The sequence below is a fragment of the Lissotriton vulgaris genome, unplaced genomic scaffold (assembly GCF_964263255.1).
Source record: "Lissotriton vulgaris unplaced genomic scaffold, aLisVul1.2 SCAFFOLD_1000, whole genome shotgun sequence".
Lineage (NCBI taxonomy): Eukaryota > Metazoa > Chordata > Amphibia > Caudata > Salamandridae > Lissotriton > Lissotriton vulgaris.
This window is the reverse complement of record NW_028246706.1, coordinates 746677-769545: the sequence shown is the minus strand read 5'-3', so window position 1 is coordinate 769545 and position 22869 is coordinate 746677. Positions and strand designations below refer to the sequence as shown.

The 22869-nt window shown below is 44.2% G+C and overlaps 1 protein-coding gene across 2 annotated transcripts in view; it reads left to right on the top strand.

Annotated features, from left to right (window-relative positions):
• Positions 1-3413: 3413 nt before the first annotated feature.
• The window catches only part of RBKS (ribokinase), a 572657-nt gene continuing 553201 nt past the window's right edge, over positions 3414-22869 (top strand). The window contains exon 1 of one of the 2 annotated variants that reach the window (XM_086949486.1): positions 3414-3615. In XM_086949486.1, the coding sequence (XP_086805612.1) occupies positions 3536-3615 (80 nt within the window). In that variant the 5' untranslated portion in view covers positions 3414-3535. The remainder of the gene's footprint in view (positions 3616-22869) is intronic. The other variant, XM_086949487.1, reaches the window with a different exon arrangement.

Genomic DNA, 22869 nt, shown 5'->3' with positions numbered 1-22869 from the left:
TGGAGGGAAACTTCTGCTTCTGCGCACTAGAACTAAGATGGCTGCTCTGTGTTATAATGTGCAAAAAGCTTGTACCACTGCTTTTGCGAAGCTGTTTGTTTTGCTTAATCAATAACGCTGAAGTTAAATATAAAATAATGGTAATAGAGTAGAGATAAGTGGTATACAGAACATTTATTTACTCTTTGTTCTAAAACTGTTTCTTTTCTACTTTGCTACTAGCTCGTGTTTGGGCCTGAGTTGTGTCTGTATCTCCATTTTGAAACCCGCACCACACATGCGCACCAGAAACCAGAAACACTCAAGTCATAGCATTGAATGAATGCCAAGGATAGTTTGACTAAGATGCGCCTGGGAACTTCACCTCCTGACCCTTTGGAGAGGAAGCCAATATTGTTAACATTGTATTTGTTATTAGAACATTCATTGTTGGGTGGAATAAAGGTGCATGGGAAAATAAATTGATGGGTGGGAGCGCTAATTTCAATATTCAAGAGAAAAGTTTCATTTTGGTATGGTGTGATGACCTCTTCTCATTCTTTTGTCCTATCAAAATTGGGGATCCTTACACTTGCAACATTGGGGGGTGGTACACTGCCCTGAAAAATAGTATAACTAGAGTAGGCTTAGCTAGATAATTTGTCCGACTTGTCCAAATAGCTGACCTGTCACTGACCCAACACACTCAATAGGTGGTCGAGAGCAGAGTTGCTGGCAGAGCACTCTGTCAGAAGATTTGATAAACCAATTGGGGGTTCTGGGAAGGAGTTTGATAACCCAATCAGGGTTCTAAAGGAGAAGATTTCTGCTAAAGCCTATCGGGGTGTACTGTTAGCTGCAGTGAGGGTGTAACGCAGGCGTTGTGCCTTAGATGTGGGTGCTGGTCTTAGTCTGAGGTGGTCCTGTCCTGATCCAATTTGGCTCATACCTGTCCTGATTCTGGTCTGCACCTGTTCTTTCCTGTTGGCACCTGCAACCTTGGGGTTCTGTCCTTTAACCCAGCCCGTGGCCAGGGTTGGTCTTCACACCATTCTAGGTAATTATAAATAAGTGTGGATATGTCACTGTATTGTTTCCCTTTCTCTACCCTTCCTATTGTCAATGCTTAACCCCTTGCGTGCTGATGACGGCCCCCGTCCGTCATGCAGCACGGTGGGCGTGTGCTGATCACGGCTGGGGGCCGTCATGAACCCGCCCACTCTTTAAAAGCGCCGCAAAGGCGCAGAATCGCGGCCGCACGCAAGGTGTTAAAGACAGACTTATAAAATCTTTGCACATTCTCATTTCAATTTTTATCTTCTTAATCGAATTTTTCATAGATAAAGAATTTAAACTTTTCCAGAGTTTGTGGTTATTCAATAAGTGCAAATGTTATAGTTCTACCTATTATTCTAACTCCTTGATCCTTTAGGATTCTATGTACCGGTGACTAGGATTGGTAAGTCAAATGGTATAGGTCCTGAATGGTTAAACAAAATTGATTAAGCGTAGGTTTTACCTGTTCAAGGTGTGTATGTTGATTTATGGGCCCAGGTGAGTATGGTAAAACGGGCAGGTGAGCCTGAGCTCTAACAACTGCGTCCCTTACTTTCGACACATAGTGTTGAGAAGCCACACAAAAAGAAACATAGCTTTGGCATCATCTTTCCTATGAGGTACGACTCTGCAGCCCAACCTAAGCATATCACCAGAGAAGTCGCTGAGCACCCACTGTGTGCTCACCACCATGTAAAAAAACACTGGCACTATCTAGGCCGGGAGTCCAGATACATTTTCAACAAAAAATAGATCTTCTTAACACTTCGTGCCTCAGATAAATTCCTACTCTCAACATACGTTGTTCCTCCACTTATCTTGACATTACAAACCAAAGTACTTTGTAATTCAGTGAGCTCACAGCAGTATCTACTGCTCCGGTGCTGCTAGGAACAACAACAGTGTCTGTCAAAAGGACCTCAACACTGCACGGGAGTTTCACAAGCCCCCGAAAACGACCCTGACATGGTTTTACTGGAATGGAAGGGTGGTGCCACGTTAAACTTAAGGGGGTGCGACACTGGAACGCACTGTGTCAAAATGTGATGACAGGTTTGGTGCCATTACGAAGATACGGAAGGTGGTATGGTTGTAATATTAAACGTGTGTTATATTGGAAAGTATTTGATGCTGTTATGCTGGAGTGCAATATGTAAACAGAACTGCACTGGAGAGAAAGGCTTCCCTTGCAGGATACCCTGTGCTGGCTCTGCCACAGCAACTGGTGTAGTATGTTGTTCAGGCGCGACAGGCAATTGGGCATTACTCAAAACCCTCATGCGTGCACGATGGCAACTCGTACCACGACACCTACCGCGGCCCTGTAGTATCCCCTGATAAAGGTTGCGTCCCGCTGACCTGTTCATTTGTTGTGATCTATCTACTCCCGCCGCTGCTTGTTCCAGAGCTGCCCATCAACCGGTGTAGAAACAAAGGAAAGACAAGGCCGGCGTTAATCTGCCGACTTCTTAGTAGGTAGTTCCCACACCACAGAAATAATGCAGTCGACGTCTTTCTTTCCCAGACTACAATAGGGTTGAATACGCGGCTGATAATTCATATAGGGTGGAAGGGTGCCATTCTAATTATAAATACCCCAACGCGCTACTTTCTCTATGTATAAAAAAAGACAAGCAGATAACCAGGCAATGTCGTACGAACAAAACTATTTCTAGATCTTTGGTTTTACGTCTAACTAGCGCTGTCTTTCTCCAATTTATATAATCTCCTACGCTTGTATAACCACTTTAAGATGGCCGCTGCATAAAAAACAGCAACTGGCAGCTCATTCTCTATTTTCCCTTAGTGGAAAGCGTGAAGGTGTACGTACGTCGTCTCCGTCCCAGTTTCTCTGTTGGCTGGGGGCAGCAACGTACAAGCGGTCTCTCTATGTAGTTATTGCGTTGCTTTTGTAAAGGGCCACCCAGGAAAAAGCAACAGCCAAAGACAAACATGTTTTTGTAATCGGTGTCAGCTGGATCTCAGTGATGCTCTCCAAGTATTTCCCAAGTGCGTGCTGCTGTTTCCCGAAAGCGTCTTTGCGCAATAGTTTAGAAAACTGGCGAGGCTATTGTAACTTGACCGAGCCGGTATCTCTCGGAGACAGTGACAGTAAATACTTCCTACATGATATGAACCTTCTCAGTTCAGTGAAAGGGGACGGGTGCGGCCATCTTGTGGTTGGCACTACAGATGTTTTGTAGTCCTGCAGTTATGTTCTTAATAGTTTTATTACGTGCTCCAAAGTTTATCAGCATTCTTATATTTTAACGAAAGGAGTTGATGGTGGAGGGGTGACAGAAAATGTCACGTTGACTCCGTTTGTGTGATAGTGGCATTAACCTGTGATGGGGAGGGAGACGCCCGTTGGATCCTGCCCTCCAGTGATGACACGGAGAGCAGAGTCCGCTTCTCGTGACTCCCTGGGGAGACTTTGGACCACAGCTGCAGTGACTTTCCTGCTGCTCTATTGAGTGTGGTGCTGGTGTAGCGAAGCATCATGTCCCGGGAGGCTCAGGCTGACTCCGCCGCAGCTGCTGCCGTGGTGGTGGTTGGCTCTTGCATGACAGACATGGTCAGGTTAGTATGAGTAGAAACTCCTAACGTTCCTGTCCGTTTTCGGCTCACACAGGAAGAATTATCTGTCGGTATGATAACCTTTATTTCAAACGTGATGTTACTCCACCCCTGAAAGTGAATAAAGTTCTCGTTACATGATTAAACTGAGATCGCTGGCAGAGCTTTTTAATTGAAAGCTTAATCTTACCCAAATTCACATCCAACTTTCAACACGTTTTTTGATTTTATGTATTTATTTTTAGGATTTTATATAGCGCAGATTTTGGCCCAAAGGCATCTGAGGGCTCCATAATAAAGCCAGAACAAATCAATAAGAAATAGAAAATATACATTTACATTAAAGTTAGGAGGTAGAGTGCTTCACACATATCCACAGCAATGAAAAGCAGATGGTACAGTACCACGTGAAGATCATCAATAGTTTGTGTAGGATGAGGATGGTATGCAATTGAAGAGAGCAGCAGTTAGGCCAGATTTAGTTCAATAGAAGAGCCTTGGCGTGTTTTTAGGTCGAGCCTTGGCAGCGCACATGCGCTGTCTGCAAGACTTGCTATAACCAATAAAACCACTGTATTCCCGCCTCCTGCTTACAATTGGTTCATTCCAGCATTGCTCTTCTTTGCTGTCTCCTGTCTCGTTACCCGCAGCCGATAGCTCACTTCCTTTTACGCTTTTCTTTGCTGCCTCCTGTCTCATTCCCGCTGCCGATAGCTCACTTCCTTTCAAGGCTCAGGAGCACCGATAAAGTACAGTGTACTTACGCTTGCCTTAGTTACCTCCTGTTTGTAAGAACTTTTGTATCTTTATTGATGCTTTTGGTCCATCGCTCCTTCTGCCCGTTCTGCTCCCCCTTCTGCTTTGCGTTATAAGCCGTCCTCCACCCTCCAAGCGCACACAGCCCCTGCATCAGTCGTCTACTGGCCTGTCGCTGCTTGTTTGCAATGTTGCCCTCCCACACAAACGCAGCATTTATCTGGTTGCTTTCCACCGTCGCTGCTTCCACCCAGCCACCACTCCCCTGCATAAACGCATAATTTCCCTTATTAGATAGGCCCGTCACAAATGTTGTGTTGTAACGCGCTGAACTCTTAGCACACACGGAGTGAGTCTGTTTGTCAACAGTCCTGCTGTGAACCATGCCTCAGTTTCTGTCCATTTCCTTTCTTCCGTTTTCCGCTTCCTGCCTCCGCCTCCCAGCTCCAAAACTGTAGTATGGCGTCCTCATACTAGTTCCGAGCAGCCTCTCTGCGAGCCAGCAGGTGCTTTTTGTGGGGAGCCCTGCCATGCCCAGAACACGAGCCAGGTAAGTAAAACTTCTAAAAAGGCATAGTTAAGCAGGTCTGATAAGCAAGTCCAGAACGTCAGTGTTCAGTTCATTTCACACAAAAATGTAAGATATGTGCAGTGCGTTCTTTAACCCAACTGATAGTCTTAATTCACAGCCCCCTCTCTCATCGTGGCTGCTAAGTAAGTCTGCTGTAATAGAAGCAAACTGCCCCACTGTGTGTGAATACTTCACAGAAGCAGCCAAATGTCACATGCGCACAGCCTGACAGTTGCATTTTGATGGAAACGTGCAGCCGTCACCATTTGTGAAAATAAGTTAAAGCAAATTCAGTGGGTCTGAAAAACATCCACATTCACTTTTTGAAGCAAACAGCTTGCCCTCTACGGATTACTTCCTTATTCCACTGTTGACTCTTTTCTTTCATTCTTCAGTGTCACACGGGGGCTGTGCGGCACTAGCTGCACTGTACCATGTCTCAGCTGTTAGCTGCAGCTGAACCATCGTGGTGTCCATCAAAGGGGGTGTCTGGGAAGCACACTATTATTATTCAACTTATAGAGCGCCTGGTTACTCCAACGGGGTGTCTGTGCTAAAACACCAGCTTAGAACATAGCAACTGCGCCCCAGACCACCCCTCTAAATCCTCTTTTCATTCTTCCATTTTTTTCCTACCTTGTTCCCTTCACTAATAAAACACCTGGTTCCCCACCCTACATCGTTCCCTTCACTAATAAAACACCTGCTTCCCCACCAAATCACCAATAACTTCCCTTCTTTCCCACAACTCTCCTACATACCATTTAATTCCCCTTACACATACGCTCATGCACACATCCCAAATTACTCTCACACCGCCCAAATAACATCCCTTCCCTAAAATCCATTTTCTTGACAACCCATAAGTAAAATAACATAACTTCTTGGAAGCTAACAAGCTTTTGCATGATACGCAGTCCGGATTCAGAGCTGGTTACAGCACTGACACAGCGTTATTAGAAGTTACTGAAACTATCCGAGAAAACCTGGACAAAGGCTGCTATGCAATGCTGGTGCTGCTTGACCTGTCAGCAGCGTTTGACACGGCGTCCCATAAGATTCTCCTTGGCAGACTTAGGCAACTAGGGATTTCGGGGACAGTGTTAGCTTGGTTCCACCCTTTTCTTGAGGGACAAGTCCAAAGAATAAGGTTGCAACCACACGTGTCATCACCCTGCCCTTTAATCTGTGGAGTCCCTCAGGGTTTGGACCTCAGCCCCACCCTTTTTAATATCTACCTTGCCCCCCTGGCCCCATTTATCGAGCACCACGACGTCAGTGTCATCTCATATGCTGATGACACACAGCTGATGTTCTCCTTTAAAGACCATTCAGAAGCAGCTTTAACCAAATTTCAGCATTGTCTGACAGATATCTCCACTTGGATGACTAACAACTGCTTACGGCTTAACACCGATAAAATTGAAGTATTGTTTTTTAATCAACCTTCACCCCCTCAAACTGACCTTTGGTGGCCTTCAGTGCTCAATCCACCCTCTTGCCCTGTCCCATAGCTAGGACTCTGGGATTTAAAATCGACAATACATTGTTGTGCAAAACCCAGATAGGACATGTTTCCACTACCTGTTTCTGGAAACTAAAGGCACTGCGGAAATTCCTCCACCTTCTACCTATGGAGTGCAGAAAAACTATTGTCCACGCACTGGTGACATCCCAACTAGACTATGCTAATAGTCTATATTTGGGCCTACCAGCCTATCTGTTCAGAAAGCTGAAAACAATACAGAACGCAGCTGCAAGGCTTATAAGAAATATCCCCCTAAGACATCACATCTCACCACATCTACGCAGCCTTCATTGGTTACCGGTAAGAAAATGAACAGAATTCAAAGGCACTCACCCTTGCTTACAGGGCAATAAATGGCACTGGCCCCCACTACCTAAGGAAAAGAATAAAAAAATCACACCACACAAGATATCTAAGGTCAAATCACCAAGAACTTCTTGTTACCCCCTTTTTTGCCAAGGCCAGACTGGGCGGACACTCATTCTCAGTCAAAACAGCCATCCTCTGGAATTCCTTACCCCTACAAATCAGAAAGGCCTCATCAGAGCCCAGCTTTCTCAAGTTACTGAAAACATGACTCTTCAGTCTCCCGTAGACTCTCACGGGCCTCACAGCACTGATTTACTTATTCCATCTTCTCCGCTTAGCGCCGGGACACTCCCGTTGGGGGAGCCATGCGCTCAATAAGATACATAATAATACATTACCATTTACAATGCCAATAGGTCCAACTCCAACAAATGCAAGACCTATTGCATTTACAATGCAATTTCCATGCATTGGCAATGTTGCATGGTCTGTAAAATGTCATCTGTGCCATTGTTTTGCTGACACAATTTCTAGTGTTAAATGCAATAAAAATTAATTGTGCTTGCTGTTAAATATTAACAACATTGTTTTTATGTGTCGACAATAGCTACAGTGCATTTTCAGCGCTTCGCAGTGCATGGTCTATAAACTTCCCTCTGCTCCATGGATTTACTGACATAATTTCTAATGTTAAATTCAATAAAAATTAATTGTGCACACTGCTGGTCTTGCTCTGCACCCTTTCTGCCATTCTTGTCTAATTTAAGGAGAGCGTAATTATGGTGAGTAGTACACAGCCACAAAAGTAGGCCTAATGGCTTCCGCTCCTGTTACACTTATCAAATGGGATCTTCAAAAAGCCAACAGCACTAAAACACCTGGGTAAAAACATTGTCATTTACAATGCCAATAGCTCTAACTCAAGCAAATGTGAGACCTATTGCATTTCCAATGCTTGTTTAAGGTATCATGACCTATATTAAGGCATAGGCTCAGCGAGAGGGAGTTCCAGGTCTTGTGGCACGTCTAGAGAAGGATTTGCTTGTGCTTGAAGGTGGGGATTTAAAAGAGAGCAATTCAGCGTTTCTTGAATCTCTCATCGCCTGAAATTTTCAGTTGCTCAGAGACGTACATGCGTAAAGAGGAGTGAATAACTTTGCAAATGATGCAGGCAGTTTTTAATTGAGTTCTCGCTTCTATGGGAAGCTACTGAAGGGAGCAAAGAATGGGTGAGATGTGATCGAACTACTGTGTTCCGTCACAAAGTGGGCTGCCACTTGTAGTACTGCTTTGAGTGGATCTAGGTGGACTTTGGGAATGCCGGAAAGGAGTGCAATCCCATAATCCAGTTTGGAATCTTATTCTCCAAATGCAGTTCACTTAATTTCTCTAAGGTCCTCGTCTTTTAATCTTCCCAAAACTGGGCAGTCTTTACTTTCTCTTTATTCTGTCTCCTCAGTTTTCCCGAACCGCTACTAGTTATGCCTTCCCAAAATTCTATTTCTACTTCCTATCTTAGAAATGTATTCCTTAGTGTGTTTTCCCTAATAGCCAATCCTACCGTAAACAAAACCTTGAAGTTCAGAAGTCCCTGCCATCCTATGTGACCTCTAACGTACACAGAATTTCATCCTACTTCTTCGTTTACAGACTTATTCACATAAACGTCTCTCAAGAGTCATTCTCTTCAAACTTATAAAATACATTGCTCTCCTAGACACTAAAGGGCTAAATCCATTTAGGGTGCAAATTACTGTTTACTCCTGAAACTGGATTGCAAATTGGGCAATGTTTGCCTGTGAGCAGTTATGCATGGGCTTTTTGCACATGTGCAGTTTACATATGCTACACTATTTACCCAAAAGTTTTTGGAAGGTAAAACCTGGTTTGAGTCTGCTTGGCAAATAGTGCTAAATTATGATGTGTGTCCCATATAATGCATTCCTGCTTGCTTTAATCAGAATTCCCTGTTATATGCCAAATTGACTAATATTAGCACACACATTTCCCCATTGTCTCGGTTCCTTATCAAAGTCAATACTATTTATGGTAATCCTTAGTTGAATCTTTTTCTCTTCATCCAGAGGGGTTCCACTAGGTTGTGTTATGGTTGGTACTTCCATGATTGGTACTTCCATGGTTGGTTTTCCTTGCCTTCTGTTTAAATCCAATGGTCCCAACTTACTCGTAAGGGAGGAAGCACAAGCAGTTAGTGCCTTCTCAGTCCCTTAGCCACCAAGTCTGTTTGCTGCCACGCCAATCCCTTTTTCTTCATTGGGTTATGTACTATATCATATCAGAAGTAGAGAGTAAAGTCAGAACATCAAACTTTTGGCACCACAGCTCCTGGTTTCTGTTACTTTCCTGCCTGGCTGTTCAGGAGGAATGACGTGTACTTATGCCTCCATCACCTCTCTGTTAACCAACCCAGTAAGACACTTTTTCTGGCTCACTTGAAAGTGATGGCATGGCAGATGAAATGCTAGGGCTTTAACTTAAAGGGTTATTTCAGGGGATTGCATTCAGTATTCAACTGTTTTGAAGATCATCCACTCTTTAGTCATATAAAAAATGCTGCCTGTGTTTCTGCTTGTGGTATTCCTAGAAGTCCATTACCCATCTATTTTGTGACACTCGTAGGTTCCTGTGCTTCCTGAGGATGGTTTACGTTGGGTTTGGTTTCACTTGTTCATCTCTTTGTGGCCACATTGTTGAAATTTTGTTTCCAAGTAATACTGAAATGGTATGTGTCCATTGAAAGTTGTGCCACTAGGATGAGTTTCAAGCTTGCCCTGAGCCAAGTAGGCCAATGTGCCTTTCTGGGTTCTCTTTTGATATTTAGGCGACTACAGACGTCTGTGTTTGAACCCTTGGAGGATGTTCCTGTAAAGATGTTGATGGCTAATTTTGACTTCTTGGTTGCCTTCACTTTTGAGAGGCATATATGTGAACTCGTTGCTATGGTCTGCTCACTTCAGGCCAGGAATGTTGTATCCTAATTAACCTGGATATTGTCCTTCAGATTTATGATAATCTGGGTTGGCAAATCATGGTGGTGATGAGGTCAGAGTCATACCTACCCTTAAAAGAAGTGTAATATTTTTTTTTTACCAGTAGGGAATCATTCTGATTAGGTCTGCCTGCCTGCTACGGTGGGCCATCATAATATCTGAGTGCAGATAGCGATATGGAGCAGGTGGACTCAGCAAAACATATGTTTCTGCTGAATAATCCTTGCACCTTTAATGTGTAGGGACCATGCATAATTGCTCCAGTGACAAAGGCACTTCACAAGCACACTGACACAAGTTATATAAGCTTTCTCTAGTCCATAAATGGACTTGATGAATGCTGTAGCCTTGGTATTATGAAGGCTGTTTGTAAGAACATGTTATAATTGGCTTGTGTCTCTCTTTTCCCTGGCTGGGATTTCCCTGTCGCTCAGCCTGCCTGCCATCAACTGCCACTCCACACACAGGCCAGGCACCAAACATTCCATGATGTCACAAGCATTCGACCACTCACACTATCTGAGCAACAGGGAAATCCCAGCCAGGGAAAAGAGAGACACAAGTCAATTTTAGCACATCCCCTTTCCTTAGGGAAACAACAAAACTGAAGCTAAGGAAATGAACATACACATGAATATATATACAATGCATAGGTACTGAAAATAGAAGCCAAGGAAACCACAAGGTAAAAGACATTTTATAACATTTTGGCGACGTTTGGAGAGCCTACAGAAAAGAGCCTATATACAAATGAACCTACAGCGTGCAGAAAAGGGATAGAATTAAGGAACCTACAAAGAGAAAAGAAGCTGGAACTACTGAAAAGAACCCACACCTGTGAAGTGAGACTGTGTTTAAAGGAGCCTAATGCAACTAAGAATCTTAAAGAAAATAAACGCCTTGCTCAAACCCCACCAGTGTCATTTGCCATCTTGACAGCCTGCAGCCCAGGGCGTTTGACTCTTTACTTTCTACATGTTTGAGGTTGTCTCTGGGGGAGAAACAGAGAGGCTGGCGGTTGTGTAACTTTGGTCTGCGAGTGGAGGAGCGCACCTCACGTCATTATTTGTGGGACTGCTCGCTGTTTGTGGTGCTCTGCTGTGACATTGGAGGAGTGCTGTTGCAGCAATTTTATTAGGGGTGAGTCTACTTTGCATATCTTAAAGTTTAATGGTGAACGGCAAAACTTAAATGGCTGCGCAGACATTCAAAATTTAAAGTGAGCACGCGCTTCTCACCGTTTCACACGCTTCAGCGGACAGTCTTCTGTGACGCTTCTGCGGGGAATGAGATTTTGATGCCCTTTTTGATCACTTAGATATTAATCTCATTCATAAATTTGGATCGGTTATTTTCTGTCATTGAGTAAAAGACAAACCCCACATAGGTTAGATAAACCCCATAAACTGACGCAACTCTGAAGAACCACTTACGACTGATAAAGTTTAAAGATTTAATATAAAATCAAGAAAAATTGCAAATACAATCCTCTCAGGATAAGATTCAATAAGTATACAGGAACTAGAAGTAACATAAATTCCCTAAAGAACCTCAGTCTACAAACGAATACAATTAAAGTCAGTTCCAGAATCAACAAATTAAAAAGCATAGATACTAAGTAGTTCCGTTGCGTCATCTATAAAAGAAAAGAATACAAGTTAAATCTGTCCCTACTCTATGCTAGGTGACATCCCTACTTCGCAAGTTTCTAGTACCCTAAAAAGGTGTCAGCAGTTTGACTTCCTAAGAAGTTCAAACTCTCTTAGCCTCTAAAGGTAACTTATGTCGAGAACAGTACCCTTTCTGCCTACCCATCCGCTCTCTAAGGGTCCTCGGCCTACTGCTCTCTTGCGCTCTGTTCTTTCTCTCTTTGCCTTTGCCTCAGGCCATCTGCGCTGACTTCTCCCCTGGGTGCTGTCCCTAAATACACAATCACTGTATGGATGGAACGCCCCTTGACGCCCACCACATACTCATACGTATGATGTCATTTTCCAGGTCTTTCCATAGCTTCGTCTCTTCGCGTCGTCCGTTAAGTTGACCCTTCTCCTTAGGCGCCATCTTCGTCTTCTTGCTGGTGACTTCATTGACATTACATTTGACACTTTCGGAGCAAAGTCTATCACCTCATCAGAACTTCATTCTTTATGGCTGTATACGTAACCTCATTTGGTCCTGTGAATGGTCATTTCAAAACAAGACTCAAATTCCAAACGTCTCCTCTCACGTTTAGGCCATAAACTTCGTCCGACATTGTCACTTTAAATCTAACAAGAACTTAGACTCCTTGCTCGCACATTCAGATCAAGGCTATTCACGACTCCTGTGAGCCCACTAAATTACATACAGCGGACTACACTCCTGCGAACCCTTGGTCAGTCAGGTTAAAATCACACATGACCCAACTCTTCTAACATTCCTACAAACCCTTCTACACAGTATAACCTTTAGCACACATTTATATATATATAACCGCATTTAACAAATCCTTTGCTTATAAGTGAATACATTTTACATAGAATATGAACCATATACATAGAACATAAAGTTATATTCTCCTGTTACATCGTTTATATATGCTCTGCACATTTCTTCACTTTACATTTTCTCGCCGCTTCTCCATTTAGAATTATACACGTACATGAATTCTACTTTGCACGTTCTTCTGTTCGTAAGCATTTCTATACATTTCTACATTAGCCCACTACGTATACGGCTTCTAAATCTTATGCATTTCTTACGTGAATACAAATACATTTCCTATTATTCATGTTACATATGCTAACTTTATACTATAAGTGCTATTTCATGGTACAACTTCTATGTTTATACGATATGCTTATAATTATGGTCCGGATATACTTTTTATTCAAATTGCGCTCTCTCAGTTCCCCCCTTTGATGACCTCTAGTGGTCATCACTAAAATGCAATTTGAATAACACCTTTACACAGAACTAGTTACAAGATTCCCTCTTTTTATCGTTTCGAGAGCTCTTAAACTTTTATACTGTTGATCTTGTAAAGCAGGTAATCTCCTTTCTTGCTCTCTCATAGATCTTTGTAACCGGTTCGTCCTATACCATTTATACAATTTCACTAATCCTAACAATGTAATTATGCAAATTAATACTATTAATACAGGTTTCAATATATACCATATAATGCTTTTACCAAGATTGGCAAACCAATCTCCAACCTTTCCCATTCCATGACCTACTTTTTCCCAAACATTTACTTTTGTTAAATCTTCGATTTCTTGATGTATCTCTGTAATGTTATGTATGACTTTCTCAAGTAGTTTTGAATTATCAGGAATATAAGTACAACATTCCTGGACCTTCAAAGCCTTGCAGACTCCGCCCTCTTTTGCTAGCAGAACATCTAAAGCAAGGCGGTTCTGAAGAACCATTGCTCTAATCGACTGCATCTCTCCTTCTACTAGCATCAATGACCTTGCAGTACTTGCAGATAATCTATCTACAACGGTAGCTAGTCTCCTGATCTTAACATCGTTAAGTATTAAACCTAACATAGGAAACATTGCTCCAAATATGTCTCCAACTACTTCAGCATCCCCTACTTCCCTTTTCGTTCTTATCGAAGCCTTTCCTTCTATGATCTCTAAATCCTTTGCATGATATATTTTGGGGAAGACAATTGCCAAGTAACACGAACCATACCAATTGTCAGGCAATTTTACATAGGCATTTCTTCCACATACAAAATATACATTAGGAATAGCTTGCATCTCTTTCATAAAATCTTTCGTATAGTATTCTAACCTAAAAGCATGTTCGCAATTTACTTCACCTACAAATACATTCTCATAATATGTCTTGCTTCGAGTTAAACATAACTTTCCTTTCTGCGTTCTATCCAAAGCTATTGGACCATTGCTCCCTTTCTTTTTGTGTGCTTTTTCTTCTTCGGTCCAATCAGTTTTCCACTGTCCTGACATTTTTAGAATCTTCTGCCTTCTGTATCGGTCATCTACTTGTCCTATGAATTTCTTCTCTATCTCTGACACTTTGCAAGTCAGATTATTTCTGCGCGCATATGAAGTATCTAGCGTATCCCAAGGAAGAAAGAACTTTGCTAGTCTATCCTCCTTTTTATAGTAGTCCCACTTATTCATTTGTTTATAATTCGGAACTTCAGGCAGTACCGAATCATAATTTGAAAAGTAGTACTCAAACCCTTCTCTACCATAAAATATACTGAGCAGTAAACTACATGTTATCCCATAAGTCAGTGGGAGATGATGATATCTGATACCTTCATCTACAGAAGCCGGCAATTGCATACAAACGTAGCAATCCTTGGCCTCCATGGCATCGATATACTCGTACAATAGTTTGGCATATGCATTTGACCCAAAGTTTCCCTGTGACTCGTCTACATGTAACCTACGAGCTTCATCTGCCAGTAACGCCTTTTCACGAATAACATTGCTCTCCTCCTTCTTCCCAACAAGAGCAGGTTTCAAAGTCGTTACAGGCTTTACATCTGTTATTTCTTTATCACTTTCATGTCCTACTATGTATGATATGGTCACTACTGTAATTATGAGAAAAATTACTACTGCTATTAGTGTACCTATTATGCATTTGGCTTTTCAGTTTGGGTTGCCGTTCTCCATGTCATCAAACAGCGTAGCTCTTTCTTTTTCGAAGAAAAGTTTTCTTTGCAAGTCTTTATTTGCTTTATTTGATTTCTCAGTCTGTGAAACGTTCCTTATCAACAAAGTCTCTTTTTCACAACAATGTCTCTTTATCTTCAGCAACAGACAACCCTAACCCTTCTCCGTCCTCTAAATGTAATCCCTAATTTTATTCTTCTTTCCACTCGGCGCTAGGTTATCTTCTTCTTTATAGCTTAAACACAAAAGTCTTTATGCATCTATAATTATTCTCGTACCTGCAGCTTTAATAACAAGTTCCAACAATTCAAAACAAATGACTTTTTCTTCTTGTTCTGGGATTTGATGACCAAAAGTCGGAAACTGTAATCGATTTAGCACTAGGTCTTTGATCCGACTTAGGTAAGGGGGAATGGGAAGTGTGAAAGTCAGTAACCCCTCAGTCTCGAGTCCAGGCGTCAACATCCATATCTCCACTGCCACAAATGGATCGAGATCGATTACTTTCACTTCTCTCACTCTCCCAGATTTCTGTCCCCAAGACATCTGCTAGATAAGTCCACTCTGGGGTGGCGTACCTTCTGCAGGGCACACGTACCCTTCTTGATCTTCTCGGACTCTCGGAACCTGAGTCTGTAGTTTCTTCTTCTTGATCCGACTCTTCAGAGATTGGGACAAGGGTACTTTCTTGTGATGCTTTTAAGCTTGGCCTTCTCCTTCGTTCTGGCCAACTGGCTTCGTCACTCCTTGTCCTCCTGCTCCTTGTCCTTGGACCCGTCTCTTGGTCACTTACATCTTGTTCGGTCTCTGACTCGAATTCCCAGCTACTTCCTTCTTCTGATACAGCTTCGGTCTCACTGGTGTCCTGACCGTCGTTGACCTGTTCCGACACAGGCTCAGCCTCTTCGATCACCTCTACAGCTTGGCTTCCCCCCTCTGTGGCTTCTCCATTTTCTGCTGGATTCTCATCCGAGAGAGGAGCTGTTTCTTCCAGAGGTGTTGGCACTCTTCAGGTGTGTGAGGCGTGTATCCAGTTGGGCAGGCCTCCACACTTTACTGCAGTGTTCGTAACAAGTATGACTTGAAATGGTCCTCGCCAGCGCACGTCTAGACAGTTCTTCCTTACGTGCTTCTTCACCAGGACCCAGTCTCCTGGACACAGGTCATGGCACAAGTCTTGTGCTGATGGAACCTCTGCAGCCTGGACCTGAAGGGACACAGAATTAATGGCATCACATAGTCCCTTGCAGTAGTCCAAGATCAAATCGTCTGTGATGTTCAACAACGCTGCAGTCGGAACCGATGGCAATCTCATAGCTCTCCCCATTAGCACCTCATGTGGAGAGAGACCTGTTTTTCTATCTGGTGTGCTACGTATGCTCATAAGAACCAAAGGAAGTGCGTCTGGCCAACTCAGGGACGTCGATGAACAAACTTTGGCAAGTCTGGACTTGATTGTGCTGTTGATTTGTTCTACAATCCCTGAAGCTTCTGGTCGATAACTGCAATGGAGCTTCTGATCAATACTCAAAGCTGAACATAGCATCTTCACTATTTCGCTGTTGAAATGAGTTCCTCTGTCCGATTCCAAAGAGGATGGCACCCCAAACCTCGGTATTAACTCTCTAAGCAACAGCTTTGCTACCGTAAGTGTATTGCATCTACGTGTAGGATAAGCTTCGACCCATCTAGAAAATATACAGACAATCACTAAAACGTATCTGAGTCGATTGCACTTGGGCATTTCAATAAAATCAAGCTGCATTCTGTTGAAAGGCCCCCCAGACCTCCCAATGTGACTCAACGTGACTGGTGTTCTCTTTCCTACGTTTAGTTGCTGACAGATCGCACATCGCTGACATACTGCTTCTGCCGCTACTCTAAATTTCGGATTAAACCACGTTTGTCTGAATACTCTCACCATAGCATCTCTACCTATGTGTGCTGATCCATGCAATTTTCTTGCCATTGGACTAACAAGTTCATTCGGTAAAACTGCTCTCCCATCTGCAGAAATCCAAAAGTTCATTTAGCTTTTCGTACACCCAGCTGTTTCCCAGCCCTTTTTCCCATCATCTGGTGCATTTTCCTGAACACATTTCAGTTCATCCCACGTATCCACAGTGTCTAACAACATTGTTAAATCAGTTCTTTCCTGTATTCCCCCCACTTCTACATTAGTGTGAGAATATCCTTGTTCTGCGCAGTAACGCGCTACTTCATCAGCATAACGATTGCCTTGCGACACAAAATCTACGTTTTTCGTGTGCGCGGCACATTTGACAACTGCGATAGCTGTTGGTCCTTGTAACGCTTCTAACTATAGTCTCACGAATTCTCCATTCCTAATGGGAGAACCCGAGGAGGTCATATAACCTCTTTGAGACCACAACTGCCCATAATCGTGAACTACCCCGAAACCATACTGGCTATCGGTGTATATGGTGACTCGAATCTTGTTACCTGCTAAACAGGCACGCGTCAAAGCAATAATTTCAGCTACCTGAGCGGAATGTACTCCTTCCAGGCAAGTGGCTTCTACAACTCTGGTGATTGTACAAACTGCATAAGCTGCTCTCAGCTGACCAATATCGTCTCTTACGCATGAACCATCAACAAAGAAAATTTCATCGGGGTCAGTCAATGGCTCATCTACGATATCTGGTCTCGGTTTGGTGCATAGTTCAGTCACATCAAGGCAGTCATGATCTGTACAAATTTCATCATCCACATCATTGGGAAGTGGCATCAACGTAGCAGGATTTAAGACGGAGCATCTCTTTAGGGTCACATTCTCGGCAGCCAATATGACTTGCTCGTAGCGTGTGAGCCTGCTATTCGTCAGATGCTGAGTCTTGGTCCTGGTCATTAACAATTCCACAGAATGCGGTACGTACACCACTAACTGATGTCCCATCACCACACTCTCACATCGTTCAATGCTGACACCCGTTGCAGCTACGGATTTGAGACATCCCGGCAACGCTGCGGCTACTGGATCTAATGTAGCCGAAAAATACGCAACTGGCCTACGCGCATCTCCGTGTATCTGGGCCAAAACTGCTAAAGCGCAACCCTCTCTCTCGCAGCAGTAAAGCAAGAATGATTTTGTGTAATCAGGCATTCCTAAAGCCGGGGCACGACACAAGTCCTCCCTCAGCTGCAAAAACGCCATCAAACAGTCTTTGTCCCATGGTACCGGATCACTCACTCCTTTGTGCGTCAGTTGTAATAACGGTTTTGCCTTCAGTGAAAAGTTGGCTATCCACTGCCGACAATAACCGACCATGCCTAGAAACATCCTGACTTCTCTTTGTGTTTTAGGCGCGTTCATTTTCATGATCGCCTCTATTCTGTCTGGAGACACCTTCCGTTTTCCCTTTTCAATCCTATGGCCCAAGTATTGCACTTCGGTCAGACAATACTGCAATTTACTTGGAGACACCTTGTGTCCATTCTCGGCCAAGTGATTTAGTAAGGTAATGGTGTCTACCTTGCAAGCTTCCTCGGTTTCTGACGCAACTAGGAGGTCGTCTATGTACTGGACCAGAACTGAGTTCTTGGGCAGCACTAGACTTTCAAGATTTTTCTTCAGCAGCTGGTTAAATATCGATGGGCTTTCGGTATACCCCTGAGGGATACGACACCATGTTAAAACGCGATTTTCCAGCTTAAAAGCGAAAAGATACTGGCTATCTTCATCTAAAGGAATCGAGAAGAAAGCCTGGCACAAGTCTATCACGGTGAACCATTCAGCTTGGAACGGTATCTGAAACAATATCACTGATGGATTCGGTACCACTGGACAACATGAAACAACGATATTATTAATCTTTCGAAGGTCCTGCACTATTCTGTATTTCCCACTAGGCTTCTGCAAACCCATAATCGGGGAGTTACATGGACTACCCACGATCTCCTTCAGTATTCCCTGTTTAATCATGGATTCGATCACAGGCTTTATTCCTGCAATCGTCTCCGGTGTCAACTTATACTGTGGTGTTCTTGGATACTCGGCATTGGGTCTTACCATGATCTTTACTGGTTCTACCCCTTTGATCAGTCCTATTTCTTCTCCAGTAAAATCCCACACCTCAGCTGACACTTTCTCCCTCAAATCCTGTGGAAGCTCCTCCACTGTTAAGGTAGGATATAGTTCCACGCATTCCTGCGAGTTTACAACCTTGAAATCGGCATCCTCATCGTTGGTCTGCACTTCCACTCCTTCAGGTGTGCAATGTATTGTGCAATTCAGTTTACACAACAGATCTCTTCCTAACAAACACACCGGGCTAGAATCACAGATCACAAACTGATGTTCGTCACTGTAATTCCCTATCTTCACTGACACTGGTTCTGTCAGAGGATTCGTCATCCTCCTGTTTGCGACTCCTACCACCTGAATCGTCTCTCCCGACATTGGCAGACCTGGGACTACCGCTGATCTCAAAGTGGATCGAGTGGCCCCTGTATCCACCAAAAATGTCGTAAGACATCCAGCTACTTCGGCTTCTACGTATGGTCCTCTCTGATCTACCTCCAGGGCTGCTCCTAGAGTACAGTCTTCTTCCCTATTCACTCGTTGCCCCGTAAGAGGATCAACGTAGTAGCATTCTTCTCCTCCTACAAACAATGGCATTTGTCTATAGGTTTTCCCTCCATTTGCACTACGAGGCGGTTGAGGAAATGGGGCTCGAGGAGTCTGAGTTAAGCATGAGCGGATTTTGCGGATTGGCAATCCGCGAATTTTGCGGATTCGCAATCCGCGAATTCCCGCGAATTTGCGGATTTTTTTTTTTTTTGTGTTCGCCCGTGTTTCTGCCAGTTCGCGAGGGTTTTTACAATTTCGCAATTTGCGAACTTACCTGTCGGGTCACAAGTTTTGCGAACTTGTTGTTTCAACGTGTCCAGCCTGTTTGGAACACTCTTCTTCATCACTGCCACTCTCTGTCACCACTGCCACTCTCTGACTACTCATGCCACCCTCTGGCCCACCCATGCCACCCTCTGTTTCATCACTACACCCTCTGGTTGTCCAGTGTACATTATTTTCGGCAAAGCAAAGCACACCTTCCCTGCCTCAAGTGACCTGAATTAATTTGGGGCTGATTAATGTGTCACAGAATATTTTTTTAGCTGGCACCTGCTTCCTTAGTGCGCCCTGATTAGTGATCTTTTGCACTTGCTAAGTGCTTTCATTGTTGCAAAATTAGTTACAACACCTGCCCTGCCCCAACTGACAATAATGAATTAGGGGCTGATTAATGGATTTTAACTTCCAGCCTGGCTCCTGCTTGTCTCCCTTAGCTGTAATTCAGGACCTTTGTGGCATATGTGTAACTATTCTGAGGTTCAGAGCAGGGTCACATAATAGTTTCAACTGGCAACTGAACTCTGGAAGGGCCCCTCAGGAAGCACTACAGGAAATGGCTACTAATGATGTGCCTGAACTTTTGAACCTGGTAAGTAGTTACTTTCAGTTTTGCCAAGATCGTATTTCTGCAATTTTGCACTTATTCGCGGGGCGCGAACTCACGCTAACAGTGCGAGCAGTGCGAGCAAAATCCGCTGCTCGCGGATTTGCGGATTTTGCGGGAAATTCGCAAATCTCGCGGATTGCGGATTTCCCGAAAATCCGCAAAATCCGCGAGCGGAACGGATTTTCCGCCCACGCCTAGTCTGAGTCCCCCCTTTGACAAACTTTCCCTTCGGGACTGCAGCTCCCTTAACCACGTTGTTCTGAACCTCATCCTCCTCATGTTCTAATTCGCCCGTCTCAACATTATAAGGACACTCGCGTCTCCAATGTCCCACCTCGTTACACTGGTGACACCTCGTTGTCTTTTTCAGTGTCGCAATATCTATTCTCGGTCTCGGTCTTTCTTCCTCATCTCTGCTTTGATTATTCTGTTTCTTTCCTGGGGTTCCTGTTCCCTGTTGTCGCTGTCCACCCTTTCCAGCTGATTGCATCTGTACCAACATCAGCTTTTCCTTAAGTTTCTTTGCCTTCGATTCTATTTCATCGCTACAGTACCTTGCATACCTCAGAATCTCATCTAAAGGTTTGTTTTGCCAACAGATCAAATGCTGTTGAATCATCAGGCTTATGTCTGGTCTCAATCCTAGGACAAACTTCGACACAAACTGTCCTATGTCTTTGGGGTCCATTACATCCAACCCACTGTACTGTTTGAATGCTTTAAGCAATCTCTCATAGAACTCGTGAACCGTCTCTTTAGGTTCCTGAGTTGTTCGATCTATCTTAACCCAGTCTATGTCTTGGACCGGCACTTTCTCTTTTAGCCATGCTATTACTCTCTCGTACTTTTCCATGACTCTATCTGATGGACCGTTTGTCTGTGCATCCCTCGGAGGCTCACAAGTGGGCCATTCGATACTAAGTTATAGTGAAGTAGTGTGGCTCACTGGTTAGAGGCGGCAGACCCGAGAGCAGAGGACGGCCCGGGACCAGGGTTCGATTCCCGGCGCGGCAGGTTTCTGGACCAGGGTCAGCGGACTCGATAATTCTCTCGCCTCGGTGCCCACTCTGATCAGCGATCACACTCGGCAACTCTGGGCATTAGCTTGCCTCATCTTCACTAACGGCCCCACCAGACCGCCGGGGATGCCTGGTCTCACCCTGGAGATACCCATTAAGGGACCATCTCTCAGGGAAGCCAGGAAGGGTTTCGCAGCGGTCGAAGCGCCTTGGGACCCTACGGGTAAGTAGTGCGCTATATAAATGCCAATACATTTACATTTACATTTACAAGTTTACATGCCGTCCACAAATCTCCGGGTACTACGATATCAAACAGAGTGTTTAAATCGATCCACAGTACCTTAGAGATCTTCACGAACCTCTCTACCTGCTTATACCACTCCACGGGGTTCTCTCTTAACTTGGGGAAAGAATTAGTAAATGCCGCTAAATCCCCCCTACTCCAGGGCACATAGACGTAGTTTCCGTTCGCGATTTCTCGCAAAGGGAAAGCTTCCATTCGCATTAGCTCTCCATCTGGGGACTTCGTAAGTGTACTCCTTCTGACGGATCCCCTCTTAGACCATCTTTCCTCCCATTTATCCAGATCCCTCCATATTCTGATACACATGATTAGTTCCCTTATGTGTACTCTTAGGCCAATCGTCCTACGCTCATCTAGATCCCGATCCGTGCAATTTAGTCTATGGTTGGGTTGTAAAGCTTTGGTTCGTGACATGTCTATCATATACCTATCTGCCAATTCAGATAATTTTTCATGAGCTGACCTTGCTTTCCGAGTAACATCCTTAGATAAAAACAGTATTTCATCTGGTTCATACAGCTCTAACCTTTCTATTGCCACTGTGCCATCTATGATTTCATTCAAGTCTGATTTCAAGCTCATTACATCAATCCGCTTTGCTTTTATTTCAGCCTTCAGTACGTCAGTCCTAGGTTGTTCTCTTACATCTCTCTCTCCTCCACTACGCGCCCTACGTCTAAGTACAGGTGAGTTGTGAGGAGTTCTTCTTGTATCTCTTTGTTCCCACCTCTCTAGATCCCAAGCTTTTCCATCCTCCCTTGGGGTATGGTGGAACAATGCTCCATTCCTCATCACTACATTCTGTCCTTTCGGCTCGGTCTCTCTAGATACAATGTAGGATCCTCCATTCTGTTCTGTATCACTGCACCTCTCTTGCTGTCTGGTGTCGCTCAATAAACGGTAAGGTCCTTCACGGTCCTCCATGTTCCCGCGATCTCTTTCGTGATCGCCGGATGCATGGCGAGACGTTTCACGACTCCCTATATTCTCATGACTTCGTCCATGATCACCGGATGCATGGCGAGACCCTTCGCGACTCTCCATGTTCCCGTGACTCCAATGTCGCACATTTTCGTCCGGGGCATGGTGAGTGCACCTGAAACTATCTCGATACTCCTGCGTCCTTCGTTCTCCCTCACTAAGGATGACGCGAGGCACTCCCCCACACCCTGCATTCCTGTCATCGCACATTTGCCTATTGCCATTGGTAGTATGGCAAGTATCTCTTCTGCTTCCTTGACTCCCTCTCTCCCACTCCGGGCTGCTTTCGCCAGCTCCACAATGAGAGAGGATCTTATTATCCTGGTCACTCCATTCTGCTCCTGTTTCAAACCTTTTATTCTGAGTCTCTTCGGCAGCATCCCATTCTTTCAAATACTCCCTTAGCTCCTTATAGGATTTCGGTTTCGGTCCCCTCAAATCCATCTGTCCTCTTTGGCCCCCCAGTTCTATCCAGGGACCCGTTGCGGAATCTAATGGGGTACTCCGACTTTTTGGTGCTAGCAACTGCCTTTGGGAATTGATCGTATTATTCCTACTCTCCATCTCTGCCCTTTCCCTGTCCCATCGTGCCTGTTCCTCCTGCTGGACCCCCTCTGGGTTGTAGATTGACACTATGGGGCCTATGGTAACAGGT